The sequence below is a fragment of the Anomaloglossus baeobatrachus genome, chromosome 12 (genome assembly GCF_048569485.1).
Source record: "Anomaloglossus baeobatrachus isolate aAnoBae1 chromosome 12, aAnoBae1.hap1, whole genome shotgun sequence".
NCBI classification, from domain to species: domain Eukaryota; kingdom Metazoa; phylum Chordata; class Amphibia; order Anura; family Aromobatidae; genus Anomaloglossus; species Anomaloglossus baeobatrachus.
In genome coordinates, this window is record NC_134364.1 from 92,343,295 (window position 1) to 92,363,473 (window position 20,179).

The following is a 20,179-nucleotide window of genomic DNA, read 5'->3' on the forward strand; positions in this document are numbered from 1 at the left end:
GGTGCTGATCCTCGGTCTCCAGCCCTCCCGTCTCCCCGCTGCTGCTGCTGCCAGGCAGTGAAGTGAATATTCAATGAGAATAATGAGCGGCGGTCGGCAGCGAGAGGCAGCAGCGGCAGAGACAGGAGGGCTGGAGAAGGTGAGTTAATGTTTTGTTTTTTTTTCACTGACATGTGTGTTTTCTCCGGCGCGTGTCACACGGGACCGCATCCACACTACACCCGTGTGGTACGGGTGCGGGCCGTGTGACACCCGTGCTGCCGGAGAAAACACTGACATGTCAGCGCTTTGAAAATCGCACACACGTACAAACGCACACGGACACACGTTCCGTGTGGTTTTACGTGTGTGTGCCTGCTACCATAGGGTAGCATTGCTGAACATGTCTCCGTGCCGCCGGTACGTGTAAAAAATGCCAAACACGTACCGGAGGCACGGATGTGTGGCGCTAGCCTAAATGTTAGTAGTGAATCACTCATTACAACACCATGCGGCAGAGAGTTCCATAGTCTCACTGCTCGTACAGTAAAGAATCCTCGTCTGTGATTATGATTAAACCTTCTTTCCTCAAGACGTAGTGGATGCCCCCGTGTTCCAGTCGCAGGCCTAGGTGTAAAGAGATCTTTGGAAAGGTCTCTGTACTGTCCCCTCATATGTTTATACATTGTGATTAGATCCCCCCTAAGCCTTTGTTTTTCCAAACTAAATAGCCCCAAGTTTAATAACCTGTCTTGGTATTGCAGCCCACCCATTCCTCTAATAATCTTGGTCGCTCTTCTATCTACCTGTAAGATTATGCTATTTATAACCTTCTATACTTTTGCTATCAAGAAAATCATCCATTCCTCTCTTAAATTCATTCAGTGAGTTGGCCATCACCACTTCCTCAGGAAGAGAGTTCCAGAGCCTTACTGCTCTTACCGTGAAGAACCCTCTTCTATGCTAATGTAGGAATTTTCTTTCCTCCAATTGAAGAGAATGCCCCCTTGTTCTTGTCATAGTCCTTGGTACAAACAGATCATGGGAGAGCTCTCTATATGGCCCTCTGATATATTTGTACATATTTATTAGGTCTCCCCTAAGTCTTCTCTTTTCTAGAGTAAATAGACCTAATTTTGATAACCTTTCCGTGTTTTGTAATGCACCCACTCCATTTATTATTTTAATAGCCCGCCTCTGAACCCTTTCAAGTTCAGTAATGTCTTTCTGCGTGGACATTATGCTGTGTGTGGGGGGAATGTACTATGGGGAAATTATACTGTGTGGGGGGGTGTACTGTGGGGACATTATACTGTGTGTGTGGGGAATGTACTATGGGGACATTATACTGTGTGTGGGGACATTATACTGTGCATGGGGACATTGTACTGTGGGGACATTATACTGTGTGTGGAGGGAATGTACTGTGGGGACATTGTACTGTGGGGACATTATACTGTGCGTGGGGGAATGTACTGTGGAGACACTAATAAGTCTCACTAGGGGAACATATGTGTTGGCTCACAGGACTGGGTTAGGTTAGGGATTTCTATTGGCATAAAGTAGAATTGCAGCAGTGCTCTTTACTGTACTTGCCCCTTTTTCCTGGCTTTTATGCTTTTGCATTATTTTGTGCTGATGTAGCTGTATGAGGCTAGATTGCTAGAGCGTAAATCTGGCTGGAGTCTAGAGAGCTGCACCACCAGCTTCTCATCACAGCAGACTAGAGAGCTGCAACACCGGCTCCTCATCACAGCAGACTAGAGAGCTGCAACACCGGCTCCTCATCACAGCAGACTAGAGAGCTGCACCACCAGCTCTTCATCACAGCAGACTAGAGAGCTGCAACACCGGCTCCTCATCACAGCAGACTAGAGAGCTGCACCACCAGCTCCTCATCACAGCAGACTAGAGAGCCGCACCACCGGCTCCTCATCACAGCAGACTAGAGAGCCGCACCACCGGCTCCTCATCACAGCAGACTAGAGAGCCGCACCACCGGCTCCTCATCACAGCAGACTAGAGAGCCGCACCACCGGCTCCTCATCACAGCAGACTAGAGAGCCGCAACACCGGCTCCTCATCACAGCAGACTAGAGAGCTGCACCACCAGCTCTTCATCACAGCAGACTAGAGAGCCGCACCACCGGCTCCTCATCACAGCAGACTAGAGAGCCGCACCACCGGCTCCTCATCACAGCAGACTAGAGAGCCGCACCACCGGCTCCTCATCACAGCAGACTAGAGAGCCGCACCACCGGCTCCTCATCACAGCAGACTAGAGAGCCGCACCACCGGCTCCTCATCACAGCAGACTAGAGAGCCGCACCACCGGCTCCTCATCACAGCACACTAGAGAGCCGCTCCTCATCTTGTGAATTGTTGGTATCGGTCCCTGAAGCAATGTCATCCTGTCCATCATTCACATGACCTCTGCAGCCCATCACTGGCCGCTGGGTTAATGTGCCCATAAACCTTAGTGGTTGACCAGCAGTCATTTTTCCTTTGTATGGTGTCATACTGTATATGCTCATCGGCTTTATTATAAATATCACGTCGTAAGCTTTTACATCACTACAAAAATATACACATCATTGGGCAGCGGTACGCGTCATCCCACATCATGGCGGTCGGCGTCTCTCACACCCAATGTCGAAATGAGGGGGTGGGAGGGTGTCCCAAGCTGGATACCTCTCCATTATGATGTCCATATGCATAATAGGTAGGGATGATCGAATACCACAAATATTCGGCTTCACGAATAGTCGCCGAATAGGTCGCCGCTATTCAACTATTCGCGAATATTCGATGCCCAATGTAAGTCTATGGGAAACCCGTATAACAACTACCCGAGCTTCTCATAGACTTAGATTGCGCATCGAATATTCGCATAGCGGCGACCTATTCGTCGGATATTCACGAAGCCGAATATTTGTGGTATTCGATCATCCCTAATAATAGGATACATGTAGAGGGGGTCATTTCCATCCTGGTAAACCAACATGGCCGCCATCGCAGTAACTACATCGACAACCGCCGTGACGGCAGCCATATTGCTTTAAAAATAACTTTAAAATGTGGCCGACGACTCGAGGTTTTCGATGTAGTCTACAATAAAGAAAAATAACACATTTCTCACGGAGAAAGGAATTCAGAGTCGATGTAATACAACAGGAGTCATATTACAAGAAAAACAGGGCAAGATTTGTCTAAACAGTGAAAAGGCCTTTTTTGCCTGTAGCAACCAATCACATCACAGCTTTCGTCTCTGAAGCTGCGGTGGGAAAATGAAAGCTGCACTGTGATTGGTTGCTAGGGGCAATGAAGACAACGATGGTGACAGACTCTCCATCTTGACAAATCTTCACAGGCAGTGACCTAAAAAAACAGTCTGAGAAATACTATGAGGGGGAGATTACCCTGGCCAATGTGTAACCAGTGAGAGGACCACTGGCCATAGCAACCAATCAAATCATGTTTCTCATTTTTTACCCTGCACTGTACAAAGGCAAGCTGGATTCTGATTGGTTGCTACAGCCCAGTCTAGTCCCTCCATTTTGTTGAGGCAGCCATTTTGTCCACTGTATTTTCTTGTTTTTTTGAGATTATATTGAATTTTTTCAGCCTTTTTACCTCAGAGTATCACTCTGTCATAAAATGTCCGACTCATACCGACAACGTAAAAGCAGTGTGCTAATAATTTGCCCTCAGTCTCTGGTAAGGGAGGTTTCAGGACCCTCATCAGTCATTATGTACCGACGATCAGACGTTTATCACCTATCCTGGATAGGGCCCATTAACTTATAGACTGCGCAAATAAAATGGAATGGCGATATTTTGCGCAGAAATGTTGCCATTACAGGGAAGAAACAGCTTAAAAATGTCTTCTCCATCTGATCAGTCTTCCGGGTTTCTGAATGTCCTCTGGAGAAATAATACTGTACAGTTCCTGATGCCGTTCACTATCTGTGCGATGAGGAGGAGGCGCCATTAATGTTGGACAGCAGGGAGCCGTTGTGTCTTCATGTTACGTGGTTGCATGTAGGGTCTTCAGTCTGTCTTCAAGAATTCTTAGCTCCTCGGAGAGGCTAGCCATCGAGGGCTGCCGGGAGTCACCCTGCTGGGAGAAGAGAGCGGGTGTCAGCAAAAGAGGAGAATTTACTGATAGCTACACATCAGAATACTGTTACGAAAGAGTACTTTTTGCAGCAGCATAGTACGGTATTTTTTATAGCCTATCTGCAGCATATTATGGCATGTTTTGTAGCATATCTACGGCATATTATGGTATGTTTTGTAGCATATCTGCAGCATAGTATGGCATGTTTTGTAGCATATCTACGGCATATTACGGTATGTTTTGTAGCGTATCTGCGGCATATTATGGTATGTTCTGTAGCGTATCTGCAGCATATTTTGGTATGTGCTGTAGCGTATCTGCAGCATATTACGCTATTTTTTGTAGTATATCTGCAGCATATTATTTTTTTTTGCAGTGTATATTCATCACATTACACATTTGCTATAACAAAATTGCAAACTGCTGTAATAAGCTGCGGATATGCTGCAAAAAATACCAGAATATGCTGCAGATGCATCAGCAAAAATAGTCTTTATGAGGGCTTGTGCGCACGTTGTGTACTGACATGCCTTTACGCTGCGTATAGCACTGCAGCATAAATGCATGCGTCCTGCGTCCCCTATACAATTTATGTAGATTGTGCATGAGACGTGCGCACGTTGCTTTTATGAATGCAGCTATTTGGATGCCAAAATTTTGACCCAAATCCGTGCGTTCATAAAAGCAGCATGTCAATTATTTGTGCGTTCTGGATGCTGCTGCCGCTCTATCTATGGTGGGGGCAGCAGCCAGAGCGCATGAAATCGGCTTTTTTCTACAAAAAACTGCATCCATTATGCAGTGTTTCTGCAGCAATTTGAAGCGCACATGTGCTGTCAAATCGCTGCAGAATATTCAGCAGTTACGTGCGCATGAGCCCTCAGCGCTCCCAGTTTGGCCTCAGATGTGAATGGAGGAGAGCTGTCAGTTGCGTCAGAAGATCCATGGCGGCAAAATCAGTCACAACCTCTGGGTTGTATTTTTTTTTTGCATTGAGTGAGAATTACTAGATGTGATCTGCGTCACTGTGGTCACGAGGCAGCGGCAGCCCCTGAGAGGAAGAAACGCCGTCACATTTTCCCATCAGTCAGGAACAATTTTCTGTTTCCCCTTCATCCTGGGGCTGTGATTTTAGCATTAGCTCCAAGCAGCTGAGCACAATCGTAGCTGAGCACCATGGGAGCTGCTCACTACAGGCTGTATATACTATGTATACTGCACACTGCGGCCGGTGAGTCTCCATCATTATATTTTGCATTTGTGAAAATCAGCTAGGGCTACAGCCGACGTTGGCCATGGCACAGATTGGCAGACACCTTTCACATCCATGTTGTCCTCTTTTACCGTGTGCATGGCATGCAATTTTCTCTTATGCAGAAAAAAAAGAAGCTAAAACAGTCCCAAGCTCCTCTTTCTTAAACAATAAGGGGTACTTTACACGCTGCGACATCGCTGCCGGGGTCACGTCGTTAGTGACGCACATCCGGCGCCAGTAGCGACATCGCAGCATGTAAAGCAAATAAGCGATGATCAACGAGCGCAAAAAACGTGCAAAATCATTGCTCATTGACACGGCGCTCATTTCCATAATATCGGTGCTGCTGCAGGTACGATGTTGTTTGTCGTTCCTGCGGCAGCACACATCACTATGTGTGACACCGCAGGAACGACGAACATCTCCTTACCTGCCTCCACCGGAAAAGGAGGAAGGAAGGAGGTGGGCGGCATGTTCAGGCTGCTCATCTCCTCCCCTCCTTTTCTATTGGGCGGCGGTTCAGTGACGCTGCTGTGACGTTGCTATGACACTGAACGCACCTCCTAGAAAGGAGGCGGATCGCCGGTCACAGCGACGTCGCAGAGCAGCTATGTGCATGTGTGATCACCACATATCGGCCGTGCGACGGGGGCGGGTGCAATCGCGCTCAGCATCGCTAGCAATTGCTAGCGATGTCGCAGCATGTAAAGCCCGCCTTAGTCTATGTACACACGCGGAGTATTTAGTTGCAGAAATATCTGCACCAAATCTGCATCTCCTGGCAGAAAAAAAAAGCTTTTTTGTATGCATTTTCTATGCATTTTGTGGTTGAAAAACATTACAAAAATGGTAAAAGAAGTGACATGCTGCAGATTTATTTCTACACCAAATCTGCAAAGGGGGGAAAAAAAGCAACATGTGCTCAGAAGTTCAGAGTTCTCATTGACTTTGCTGCCATAAGGATTTGCATGCAGATCCCTCCACAGCTAAAGGAGATGTCTGTCATTTTAATTAACGCCCGTCAAAAAACATACAATCTTGCCTCATTCCCCACCAGTCCAGCGCCATCACTCTGGTGGTCTTCACTACTCTGTCGAATAAACACAAACTGGCAAAAATGTAATACAAAAAAAAGGTGGAGTGGTCGTGATTGAATAAATCTTATAAACCCCTTTAAGGCTATGTGTGCACTAGAAAGTGCATTTTTCTTGAGAAAAAAACGGACCCCCTGAAAGAATCCCGCACCCGCGTTTATGCCGCGGTTTTGCCACAGATTTTCCGCAAGTTGGTCCCCGCGGTTTTTACCATTATCTATGGCAAAAACTGCAGGTACCTGCGGAAAAGAAGTGACATGCACATTTTCTCAAGAAATTTTCTCAAGAAATTCTGCAGAAAGAATGTTCTTGACAAAAAAAAACGCAGCGTGCGCACAGATATTTTTTTTCCCCATAGGTTTTGCTGGGAAATGTCTGCAGAAAGAAAACAAACATTTCTCAAGAAATTTCTGCAGCTAGCGATTTTAATTCTACCACCTTTGGCTAGGTGCAATATTTTGACTGTTTTTACATGTTATTATGCAATGTTTGAGTGACCAAAAAAAGTAGTTTTGTTGGATTTTTTTTTTTCCTCGCCACACCGTGTACTGATCAGATTAATTGATTTCTATTTTGATAGATCAGGCATTTCTGAAAGTGGCGATACCAAATGTGTATTTTATTTATTATTGTTTTATTATTAATGGGACAAAAAGGGGGGGGGGTGATTTGCACTTTTAGTTTTTTTTTTGGGGGGGGGGGGTTCATATTGTTATCATTATTTTTTTTTTAATTGATTTTACTAGTCCCTCTAGGGCACTTTATGCCTGCACACTTCGATCGCCCTCTCCTGATCACAACAGTGCTTCAGCACCCCTCTAATCAGGAAAATTCTGTTCTCCTGTAAATACCAGCACTTTGCCAACATTCACAGGACACACATCATGGTAGCAACTGGGATCATCATCTGACCCCACACTGCTTAGCAACCCATTGGCGCTGAGAAACTGTGATACCTGCAGGAACACTTTAGATTGAGTGTCAGAGTTCGACAGCGCAATCTATGGGGGTTAACAGGCAGGGGTGGATCAGAGATCCACCCGTGCCTGTTCCCTGCACATGTCTCTTAATCGGATCAGCAAATATGTGCAGGGAATAATCCAGGCTGGCTGCGCGAGCCCGCATTATATGGACAGATACGGCCAAGCACGTATATATACATACTTGGTCGAGATTGGGTAAAAGGGTTCTTCTTTCCATAAATTTATATTGTTGGATAGTGCTTGTAAAAAGAAACACTTTTGCAATTTACTGCTTGCTAGAATTTGTAGTCTTTTATGAGATATTACGACTTTTCTTTTGTTTACAGCTTGTTTCCTAGAAAACCGACCACCGCTGTTTAGCTTGTAAGCTCTGCACTGCTCTGCACTGATGCTGGGCGAGATTGGGAGGTAATGGCACGCTTCAGCGCCATGAGCAGTAGTTATAATCTCGTTAGGAATGAGCCGGTAAGCACGGCGTATGATCTGCTGTCCAGCAGTGGTGGTCGGTCTCCAAGGCAACGAGCTGTAAACAAAAGAAAATTGTTAATATCTCAAGAACGGCTGAAAATATTAAGAAGCAGTAAATTGAAAAAGTGCTTGTTTTTTTAACCAGATCCATTTTAAGAAGATGAATATTCCACTTTAAGCGAGCCCTCCAAGAGCATAAGTCTACAGGGTCACTACATTTACATGGAAATATCAAGTGACGTCAAATATTGAGTATTGACATGTGGGTGGTGCTTCCTGTACTTGCACGTTGCTATTGAGTTCATGCCCCAGCAGGGGGCAGCCTCCTACAGGACATGAAGTGAATTGCAGCAAAAAAAAACAAGACACAATTAACACAGTTTTAATGAAGGATCTGTGTAAAAAAAAATAATAAGTTTTTACCTGAACTTCGGTGGCACAACGCAAGTAACACCGATTCCACAGCCTGACCCAGGGCCCAACGCACAGGGGAAGCAGCAGGTCCGACATGGGATGCTCCGAGGACGCGTTGCTCCGGAATAGTTTCTCTTCCTCCAGTAAGCTTTCTAAGGACTGGGAGCGGCGCCCCCCTCTCTTTGACACCGTGATGCTTTTCCTTGGGAAGAACGGAGACTGTAACACGAGCACGCCTTTGGAGAGGAGATACACGTTGCAGGGGTCGGACACTTCCAACTTAAAGGAGAGAACGCAATGAATGAAGAGTATTACACCAAAAACAATTATAACCTATCAGGATGGGGGAATGATTACTGGGACCCCCACCAAATATTAAAATGAGGGCCAGAGCGTCCCCGAGGAGTTCGAAAGAAGTGGTGGTCATACGTGCGCCCCAAAATAAAGATATGGAGACCACCTCTTCATTCAATCTCTCCTGGAATGAGAGGCTCAGGACCCCTGTTCTATTGATCGTTGGGTCTTTAGTGACTGTTTTTGTGGGATGCCCCTTAAATATTTTAAACTAGAACAACACTTAAAAAGGTTTTCCAGACGAAGAAAATTATTCCTAAAAGGGCTTAGACTGGTAAAGGATAATATAAAAATAAATACTCCCATTCTTTGCTTCCCCCATAGGTCCTGGTTTGAAACTTTTCCAGTTCCTTCTATTTACTGCTTCTTGGTCTCAAATTGGAAACACCTGGTCAGGTCAGCCAGTCATTTTCTGAGGAGAGTCACCTCTGCAGCCAATCATTGCCTGATGTGAGTCGCCTCTGTGGTCAATCATTGGCTAAGAAGAGTTATCTTTGCAGCCATTCAGTGGCTCAGGAGAGTCATCTTTGCGACAAATCAGTGACAGAGGAGGGTGACCACTGCTGCCAATCAGTGTCTGAGGAAGGTCACTGCTGCGGCCAAATAGTGGTTGAGGAGAGTGATCTTTGCAGCCAGTGGTTGAGGAGAGGTACCTCTGTAGCCAATCGGTCATCTTTGCGACAAATCAAGGGCTGAATAGGGTCATATGTGCAGCCAAACAGTGGTTAAGGAGGGTCACCGCTGCAGCCAATCAGTGACTGAGGTGACTAACCTCTGCGGCCAATCAGTGATTGAAGAGAGTTACCGCTACAGACTCAGTCAGTGGCTGAGGAGGATCACTGCTGTAACCAGTGACTAGTTGAACGAGCATTTCTGGCCATTTCCATGGTGTTCGAATTCTACCCAGTCTAAGTCTTTTTAGGGATAATTCTCCTCAGCTGGAAAACCCCTTTAAGCCTAACTATCTAATCTCCCTCTTTCCTTTTTCAAGCAGCACTCCAGTGAGCAGAGATATTACCCCGACGCTCACCTTGTCAGCGTTGTGCATGAGTCCGTTGCCATTCAGCACCTCCTGCTCCCTGAAGCGATACATGGGATTACGGAACTGCTGCCTGCGTGAGTGTCGGTAGAACAGACTCCATTCCCAGACCGTTGGTGGAGACGACTTCACCTCCTCCGCGGACTTGTAGTCTCCATTCAGTAGTATCTTCTCGCGCACAATGTCCCTCCAGCCATTTACTGGGGTGTAAGTTTGGCTAGACGAGTGCCGCTGAAACAAAATAATGGATATTGGGGTTATCACGTCCAAAACACAAGTACAGTGGTATTAGGACCTGTGGTGTTACCTGGCTCCCTCTGATACGGTCCCAGGGACAGTTGTGGGTGAAGGTACTGCAGAACGGGTTGTAGCTACTGTCATGGAGAGCCAGGAGATAGGACTCGGTGAACTCGAAGGCGGTGGGGAACTGCTGCAGACACTGCCAGACGCAGTCCAGGAACAACAGGAACACGGCGGACTGCGAGAGACAGAGGACAATCCATGATTCCTTACATAATTTGGTCATTAGAAGAATCCCAGAATCTGAGCATGTCCATTTTTTTTATGATTCCCATAGATCGTAACAGTCACTTACTTCTTCCTTGTCTGATTGCTTGAAATGATTGATCCTTTGCATGAAGGGATGTCCGGCTGATACCCATTCCTTCTGAACCAAGCTCTGGAAGCCGGGCAGAGTTCTGGAGCAAGGGTCCGATAACACCTGCACCAGTGACGTCAGCACACAATTTATGTCCCGGTCCTCGGGCTCTGTGGTGTGACAGCGATGGACAAGTCAGTCAGTCATGTGTAGTTATCAACAGATGGGGCCTCCTCTCCGAAGAAGTATACGGGGACAAGACCCAGCCAGAATGGGAAGATGGAAACCACACGATTAACTGGTCACGTACATTACATGACCTCTGAAAATTGCAAGGATTAGTAGATACAACTAGGGTCGCAGACCGTTCTCGGTTTCCATCCTGTCTAGGATTTTGGTTTCAATAGGAACTATCAAGGAGAATATGTGCAGCAAATTTCGCAATTCAACTTTTTTTTATATTACAGCAAAAAAACCTATGGTGTGTTTTTCATTGATTTTGAAAAACTTTGCAATTACAATGTGTTTTTGCCTTGAAGAATACAGCCTTAGTAAACTCGTCTGTCCGGTTATTATCGGGAGCTGTTTACCTTGAAGGACAATGGATCTATTCCGTTCGCTTAACAACATGGACACTTCGCTGGCTTTCTTCAGACAAGACCTGCAATGGAGATTCAGAGCATGGATATATGTAACATATAGTCATGCCATATTCACACCCATCACAGTGCAATTTGTCTTATATTGTAGGAAGTGCTGACAAGGTGATAGTTTACAAGTTTCAAGAGCTGGAATCCATGCTTGTCTTAGCAGAGTGGGTTCATATCCCTCTACAGAAAGTTGGAGCAGGCCTTAGTCCCTCTAGAGGAGTCGGGCTGGGTCTTTTACTCTTTTTACAGGAGTTGGGGGTGGATCTTTTACTATCTACAGGATGCAGGGATGGGTCTTTTATGGTCTACGGGAGGCAAGGGTGGGTCTTTTACATTTTATGGGGCAGGGGTGGATCTTTTACGTTCTACAGGAGGCAGGGGTGGGTATTTTACGCTATACGGGAGGCAAGGGTGGGTCTTTTACGTTCTACAGGAGGGAGGGGTGGGTCTTTTACATTCTAAAGGGGCAGGGGTGGGTCTTTTACGTTCTACGGGGCAGGGGTGGGTCTTTTACATTCTACGGGAGGCACGGGTGGGTCTTTTACATTCTACGGGAGGCACGGATAGGTTTTTACTCTATGCAGGAGGCTGGGTGGGTCTTTTACGTTCTACAGGAGGCACGGGTGGGTCTTTTACATTCTACGGGAGGCACGGGTAGGTTTTTACTCTATGCAGGAGGCTGGGTGGGTCTTTTACGTTCTACAGGAGGCACGGGTGGGTCTTTTTCATTCTACAGGAGGCAGGGGTGGGTCTTTTACTCTCTGCAAGAGGTTGGGGTGGGTCTTTTATGTTCTACGGGAGGCAGGGGTGGGTCTTTTTTGTTCTACAGGATGCAGGGTGGGTCTTTTACTCTCTACAGGAGGCAGGGGTGGATTCTTTACTCTCTACAGAAGGCAGGGGATCGTCTTTTACGTTCAAGACAGGAGGTGTTCAGTTCAAGACAGGCAAGTCACTGGACAATAGCGGGAGCAGTGTGAAGGAGAGCAAGTTCTAGCTCCTATAGTGCTGGACGAATAATAATGATGCGCCCAACTGCCCAGTAAAAAAAGCCTGCATAGCAAGTTACAGACCATGAAAATTTGGAGAATTTCTAGACATATTAAACTGATGTGTTATATCTCACCTCTTGCACAGGTTTTGTGTGACAGGACAGGTAATCTCAGACAAGGTTACTAGACTAGAGACATGTTGTGTTCCGCTCTAATAAAGTGTCTGTATATCCTCCCGCCTCAGCCACCTTGTCACTCAGCAGCTTTCCATCCTATAGAGGCAGTATTTAGCACTATCCCAGCTCACAGGCGGTTCTGCCCAGACGAGCGTCCTGCTCACTACCCCGCTGTCAGTCCCTGGCCCCCTGTGTGTGGCTACGTGCCCCCTGCAGGATCTTGGTACATTGCAGGAATTACCTGACGTGGTCCAGCCAGCGAGTTCCTTCCAGATTTGACAGCCATTTCTCATTGGGCACTGGCGTGGCGCTATCTGGAAGAAGCATTTTTCAATGACTAGGAGGCCCCAGAAAAAAGTAATGAAAACATTTGCACCACATCCATTGGTTTTGACTCTGATTTTTTTTCTTTCGAGCAGTTGTGCAGGATTGTGAAAATATGGCTGCTCTGTTCCAAAAAACAGCGCTATGTCAGCTGATGCCTCGGGAATGATAACCTTTTCCTTTATATATTACTTCTCTCTGTTGTTTTGACTTCCTCTGGATCAATTAAATTAAAACAATTATACACTTCCTCTGTGAGACTCTTGAGACTATTCTCCCTATGTTTTCAAATGAAGTTGTTGGCTCCACCCATGGGGATTTCTGCCCCACCCATGGGGATTTCTGCTCCACCCATGGGGCTTTCTGCTCCACCCATGGGGATTTCTGCTCCACCCATGGGGATTTCTGCTCCACCCATGAGGATCTCTGCTCATCAACCAACCTCAATACAGACTTAAAAGAGAACTTTATTTGTTGATGATCTCGTTTTACTTTTTGTCTTACAGAAATGTTTTTCAAGATCGGATTATGGACATTCATATAAACTAGGTAACAGATAAAAGACACCGACACTTTCAGAGACATTTTATGGACAGTCACGTAAACTGAATACCTTCAGAGTCGTATGTAAACTTATGTATTTTGGGCTAAAAATTATTTTTCACAATAGCAAAACCTTTATGAAATCCCCCTGTTCAGAGAGTGATAGATAGCAGAATGGGGTCAAAACAAGGAAACAAAAAATCCTAAAACATAACATTTATTAGATATGCAGATAAAAGGTGGACTGCCACCATAAAAGAATAAAACGTTTGTCAAGGGCTGCTGAATGTATAATACCAGCCTCCAAACAAATAATGCAAGGCACACACTGCAGGAGGTATGAATACAAGTCACACTCAAACCTGCATTGATAATGACAGCTAGGATGGTCGCTTCATCAGGATCAAACAATTGTTCGCAACCATTAAAGCAGAAAAAACGGCCTTACCGTATTTTCAAAGGGCATATGATGATATGGCACCTGCAGCTTGGCGTTCTTCCTTGCTGGACTTTGTTTGGGTCCGTCCATGGGGCAATTTTGACTATATATCAGTCTGGTGATGTTTACTGATAAGACGACTTGTACCCTGAGAAGACTCCCCTGATGATTATTCTTTGAAACGCGTCGGGAGGTACTGTGGTATGGTTCGAGCAAAGTGAAGGTATTTGTGCTAGACCTATATGAGGTCACCTGACTTTGAGCCATATCATCATATGCCCTTTGAAAATACGGTAAGGCCGTTTTTTCTGCTTTAATGGTTGCGAACAATTGTTTGATCCTGATGAAGCGACCATCCTAGCTGTCATTATCAATGCAGGTTTGAGTGTGACTTGTATTCATACCTCCTGCAGTGTGTGCCTTGCATTATTTGTTTGGAGGCTGGTATTATACATTCAGCAGCCCTTGACAAACGTTTTATTCTTTTATGGTGGCAGTCCACCTTTTATCTGCATATCTAATAAATGTTATGTTTTAGGATTTTTTGTTTCCTTGTTTTGACCCCATTCTGCTAAAAATTATTTTTGCCATTTGACTTCCTTAAAAAACATTGCACCATTTGGCTTAAACAAGCTGTTTTCTTTTATCGTCCATTTCTGGCAGCAGAATGAGGTAACTGAGAATCTATCAGTGAGCTCATTCATTCTGGAAGGAGCAATTGTAACTTTTTTTATGTTTTTTTTTTTTTTTGTTTTTTTTTTTTTTTTAATTTTCCTAACCGCATCCCTATAATCACATCAAAGTTGAGCTGAACTTTGATGTGTTCACATATCAGGAGCTCAGAAAAAAAGATGAGCTCACTAAGGAAGGATTTCTCTGTTAACTCCTTTTACAGCCAGCAATGGGCCTGTAAAAGCCAAACCATGCAAAATTTTTAAATAAACCCAATTGCAAAAATATTTTTTAGCCCAAAATCTTTCTTCGCTGGTAGGTCTGAAAATGGCGCAAAGTCTTACGTAGGGCGGGTGGGGTGCAAGAATCCTAAATCTACTAGAAAGCATTGGACACGAGCGTGCCCGGTAGTTGATGGTCTTACCGCTACAACACAAGCCACGTAGCTTGAGGAAGGAGACCTGGATGTCGGCTACAGACGGCAGGTCCTCGCTGGTGTCGATAATCACGCACTGGGAATGGCTGCCAAATAACAGGGATCTTATTGTCCTGGAAAAACCGAATCAATAATTACTAACCAGTCAGCGGATTAACTCTTGAACAAAGCCCCAAATTCTGTCACAAAAAAAAAAGCCCGCATGCATTCAGAGCGCGGACCCGCCACGTTGTGGCTTCACGTATAAAATAACACAGAGGAAAACAGGAGATAATGAGAGGTAACCGAATACACGGGAGACGCGGCCAGTCACAGAAATCTCAGGACAGGAGGTCATGTAACCGGAGAATGACAGTGTGCAGGGAGGCATCGCCTTACAGGACAGTCATTGAGTAAAAGTAAAGTGTGATGTACGCGCTAGTGTACACTATAAAGTAATTAGCTGTGCTTCATCACCCTATAAGGACAAAAGTGGCAGGATTTAAAGGGACGCCATAATGTATAACATCACCCAGGCCGGAGGGTGTAAAAAGCAAAAGACGTGACATTCTACTGCAATTTTTATAACTAATGACTAAGCGAGCGTGATAGCTACAGTTCAGTACTACAGCAAAAGTCCATAAAGTAGAAAACCACGGCATACACCATCCAAGATCCAAAAAGTGCTTTTATTCCATATAACGTGCAGGTAAAATAGCGGGAAGGAGAGAGCCGGGTGCAGGCCCCCCAAGAACGACGGCCATTTCATACCTTATGTGCTTCTACGGGTCCAAAGCAGTGGCCAGAACCTATCCCTCTAAATAGAGGAAAACACCCGGGTCTGGACTTTGGTTCTTTGTTCAGTACTAGAGCAAGCATCGGGTGCTCGGGTAATCCGCGGTGCTCGGATATTTCGTCCATGAAACATGACCACAAAGCCCAGGCTGGCTTCAATGCGATGAGAGACATTCACAGTCTCTGAATGACTCTCAGGCTATGTACGCACGTTGCGTAATTACATGCAGTTACGCTGCGCTTTGTAGCGCAGCGTTAACTGCATGCGTCCTGCGTCCCCTGCATAATCTATGAAGATGGTGCAGGGGCCGTGCGCACGTGGCGTCTTAGAGCGCAGCGCTTCGGCTGCTGCCCGAAGCGTGCGTTCTAAGAAGTGACATGTCACTTCTTCCGTGCGCTTTGCCGGCAGCCCCTGCTCTGTCTATGGCAGGAGCTGCACGCAGAGCGCACGTTCTCTGCCGGCACCATGCGCTTCAGAACGGAGCTTTTCAGCCGCGCTCTGAAGCGCACCTTTTAGGTGCGGTGCAGAGCGCACACGTGCGCACATAGCCTCACTGGGATTAAAAATAATGTTTTCAGATGACGTGTGTCAAAAGAAAAAAAGAAAAAAAAAAGCCCTCCCTCACGGAAATGCTCTGTTTATGGCTGGCTGCTTGTGAGTAGAGGGCCAAAGAGCCTAATCATTGACTTCCTTTATAATCCTTACTCTATCTGAGCACTTTCAGAGCATCTGACCTGCACCCAAGCATTTCAGTGCTCACCCATCTCTACTAATCAACTGTTTTCTTCTCTCAAGAGCTGCGCTCACTATTCTGCTGGTGCAGTCACTATGTACATACATTACATTACTGATCCTGAGATACAGCTTGTATTATACTCCAGATCTGCACTTACTATTCTGCTGGTGCAGTCACTGTGTACATACATTACATTACTGATACTGAGTTACCTCCTGTATTATACTCCAGAGCTGCACTCACTATTCTGCTGGTGCAGTCACTGTGTACATACATTACATTACTGATACTGAGTTACCTCCGGTATTATACTCCAGAGCAGCACTCACTATTCTGCTGATGATGACATCCTATAAAATTAAGATTCTGACTATTTTGTAAAACATTGAAGATGTCAGTAGTCTAGTGACATTTGTCACTTGCAGTACCACTTATCACCAGCAGCAGCGAATCATTCACACAGACTGTAATGCAACAGCGCCCCCTCAAGCTCCTTTTTTCTGTACATCACTACTGCATTTTCATAACTTGGTCTTTACAATGCCTCAACGTTATTATTATATTTTCTGGCAGAAAATTTACAAACTATGTTTTCTCTTTTAGAAAATATTGGATGTTACACCTGGAGACACGAAAATAATCAGGTACCTTTTATCGTATTTATTAACCTGCAAAAATGTCTGCCTGTATTGTATATGGTACATATGCAGCTCTTAGGCGGACAGTCCGGCCTCTGTCCCGCTTACCTCAGGTCCTCTTTATTAGGGTCTGTGTTGGTCTGAATCCCAGCTGATCTCAGTAGATCGCTTCCTCCGGGGTGATGCCACGACCACCTCTACGACACAAGATCGCACCATCGTGTTAGACCTGCTGTAGGACAAGCGCTTACTGCTGTACTTCGGGGGTCGGCCCATACTCACAGGAATGCGTCTCTGTTGAAAGTGTGCAAATGTTTTCTTCAAGTCATTGTCCAGCAGCTTAGAAGGGACCACAAAAAATTTTGACAGGCTGAAAAAGTACAAAAAACAAGGAGAACATTAAGACCTCAATTAAAAAACAATGGCCTTTCCCTGCATCTGACAAAGTCCTATAGGCCTAATGGTGATGAACAAGCATGTGATAACTAAAGGTAGGTAATCTAAGGTCTGGCCGGGACCACCGGAGCTGCGGGGAATCACACAGGGGAAGTGTAGTCCATTCATCATTAGAATTTCTTATACTTTCTGCCCCTTCTTTAAGACTTACTGTATGTCATCCTTTGTTGTGATAACTAATAATGGGGTTCTCAATGTTTAACTTTGGACACTTTAAGTATGGCAGCCTATGGCTATGTTAGGCTTTTATACCACAAGTCTTCCTGAGCCTTAGGGGTACTTTGCACGTTGCGACATCGCTACTGCAATCTCGTCGGGCGCACATCCGGCGCCGGTAACGACGTTGCAACGTGTAAAGCCTAGAAGCACCGATAAACGATCGCAAAAGCGTCGAAAATCGGTGATCTGTGTAGCGTCGCTCATTTCCATAATGTTGCATCAATAGGAGATACGATGTTGTTCCTCGTTCCTGCGGCAGCACACATCGCTGTGTGTGAAGCCGCAGGAGCGAGGAACATCTCCTTACCTGCCTCCACCGGCAATGAGGAAGGAAGTAGGTGGCTGGGATGTTCCCGTCCTGCTCATCTCCGCCCCTCCGCTTCTACTGGCCGCCTGCCGTGTGACGTCGCTGTGACGCCGCACGACCCGCCCCCTTAAGAAGGAGGCAGGTCGCCGACCAGAGTGACGTCGCAGGGCAGGTAAGTGCGTGTGAAGCTGGCGTAGCGATAATGTTCGCTACGGCAGCTATCACAAGATATCACATCTGCGACGGGGGCGGGGACTATCGCACTCTGCATCGCTACAATCGGCTAGCGATGTCGCAGCGTGCAAAGTACCCCTTAGCACTTTTTATCTCTGTTAACATGGTTGTATATCATCACGGTGCATATACAGACCAATGTCTGGCCGAACTGCTGGTCTCCCGACTGGTGCCTACAGAGTTTTAGACACATACGACACTCTACGTTTGGAGCGGAAGACCTGCAATCATTCTCAGAAATGCAGTCTGAATATGGACAGTGAAAAACGTCCTTCTAATATGAACCCGGCCTGTTATGCTTGCCGGGTATGACAAGCGTGGCATGTGCATTCAGAGCAACGGGGAACGTGACACAACAAAAATATGACAAACCATAAATACAACAAGTAAGGGGGAACACAGGGGACACAATAACAGTGGGCCCTAGCACTAGTGAGAGGGTAGATAGGACACCTCCTGCACAAACATGCAGCTGTCCCTACCCTGTAGTTTCCCTGGCAGGTGAGGGATGCCAGCCCCACAGCTGCACTAGTAAGACATTATATACGGGGGTCGGCGTCATTTCGACTAGGACTCCTACCCCTGTGGTTTAGGAAGGGAAAGGATAGGGCAAATACCCCTCCCCTTCTTCTTTCCTATCCTCTATTTTAAGTAATTGTTTATGTCAGTATGTAATTTTGATATCAATAAAAATTAAATATTTTTATATAAAAGTAGCCAAGACTAAAGGCCCTGTCACACACAGAGATAAATCTGCGGCAGATCTGTGGTTGCAGTGAAATTGTGGACAATCAGTGCCAGGTTTGTGGCTGTGTACAAATGGAACAATATGTCCATGATTTCACTGCAACCACAGATTTGCCAAAGATTTATCTCTGTGTGTGACGGGGCCTTAAGGTTCTATACTAGTAAGACAAACAGGGGAAAACAGCAACAAAAAGGATAAAGTTAGACTTCAGAAATACTCCTCAACAGGACCTTCCACCAAAGCGGCCAGAGAACAATGAATTTGTATCTTCAGCAGGGATTGCTGGAAACACCTCTGCTTAAACCCACAGGGGCGTGTCTGCAAAGCAGCTGCAGCTGACATGCTCTGCTAACAGCTGCTGGCAACAAAACTGACATTAACTCCTTAGGAGCCAAAAGAAATGAAACTACTTTTAAATATAGAGCCTTAGATGGTAATAAGTGACTTTAGTCCCGAACCTGTCACTAGTCTTCAAAGACAGAGAGACGACCGTGACGCTAACATGGTGCCTAAATCTATGCTGATAAATTGAGACACCAAGGCTCCTTTGTGGCTGAGCGGAGATCCTCATGGGTGGAGCAGAGATCCTCATGGGTGTAGCAGAGATCCTCATGGGTGGAGCCAACCAATCACCGTTACTTCTTAATTTGAAAACACATAAAGGGAGAATCTGCTCAAGAGTCTCACAGAAGCAGTGTATAAATATCAACCAGAGCTGACTGTACAGCTGATTTCAGCATGTGAATGCCTTTATGCCTAATTGCGGGTTTAGCCCAGGACCGCTATCTAGCGAACGTTCTTGAAGCTCAGCCTCGTTCTGGTTTGGTAATTATGGGTTTTGCTTCTGCTAAGTACATTTAGCAGGAGACCATAAGAATAACTTGTGCTGGAAAATACAGAAATACTGCCATATTAGATGATGATACGTCCTAGAATGAACCAGTGCTAGCCAAAAGTATTCCTGACTAAGTCAGCTGACACAGCGAAAACGCATCCCAGTATAGGAAAGGATTGTGAGTAAGGAAGAAAGTTGTACTTCATGGCTTTGCATTAGGAGATACTGTACTGGGGTTAGGGTACATTCACGTGTCATGGGTCTTGAAGGTATATAAAAAAAAAAATGTTCTCTTTAACAAATATCATTAAGTATTGAAAGCTTCTATTGTTTTCTAATCACCATACCTGGTGCACGTGTCACAGCGCTCATTTATAGGGGTTACTCTCCAGGCAGTCGCTCCCAACCTCTCAATTTCATTCTCCCAGTCTGCAGCCGACTCAAACAGACATGTAGGATAGTCCATGAGTGTCGTAGTTTCCCTCTTATCTGAGAAAGCCAATACACCTAATCAGTAACGCTTTAAGGGCATTATATTATCGTGTAGCAATTGTGAATTTCTTGCTGGATTATGCACCAGAGCAGCACTCTCTATTCTGCTGGTGTAGTAACTGTGTACATACATTACATTACTGGTCCTGAGTTACCTCCTGTATTATACTCCAGAGCTGCACTTACTATTCTGCTGGTGGAATCTC

At 45.6% G+C, this 20,179-nt stretch overlaps 1 protein-coding gene across 2 annotated transcripts in view; it reads right to left on the reverse strand.

The window, feature by feature from the left end:
* Positions 1-2,504: 2,504 nt before the first annotated feature.
* MTMR11 (myotubularin related protein 11) overlaps positions 2,505-20,179 on the reverse strand; it is a 45,401-nt gene continuing 27,726 nt past the window's right edge. The window contains exons 7-17 of one of the 2 annotated variants that reach the window (XM_075330221.1): positions 19,829-19,970; positions 16,965-17,052; positions 16,791-16,879; positions 14,522-14,646; positions 12,361-12,433; positions 10,895-10,965; positions 10,302-10,474; positions 10,014-10,184; positions 9,698-9,937; positions 8,323-8,592; positions 2,505-4,096 (exon numbers count right to left, since the gene is read on the reverse strand). In XM_075330221.1, coding sequence (XP_075186336.1) covers positions 4,007-4,096; positions 8,323-8,592; positions 9,698-9,937; positions 10,014-10,184; positions 10,302-10,474; positions 10,895-10,965; positions 12,361-12,433; positions 14,522-14,646; positions 16,791-16,879; positions 16,965-17,052; positions 19,829-19,970 — 1,532 coding nt within the window. In that variant the 3' untranslated portion in view covers positions 2,505-4,006. Of the gene's footprint in view, positions 4,100-8,322; positions 8,593-9,697; positions 9,938-10,013; positions 10,185-10,301; positions 10,475-10,894; positions 10,966-12,360; positions 12,434-14,521; positions 14,647-16,790; positions 16,880-16,964; positions 17,053-19,828; positions 19,971-20,179 lie in introns of both variants that reach the window. The other variant, XM_075330220.1, reaches the window with a different exon arrangement.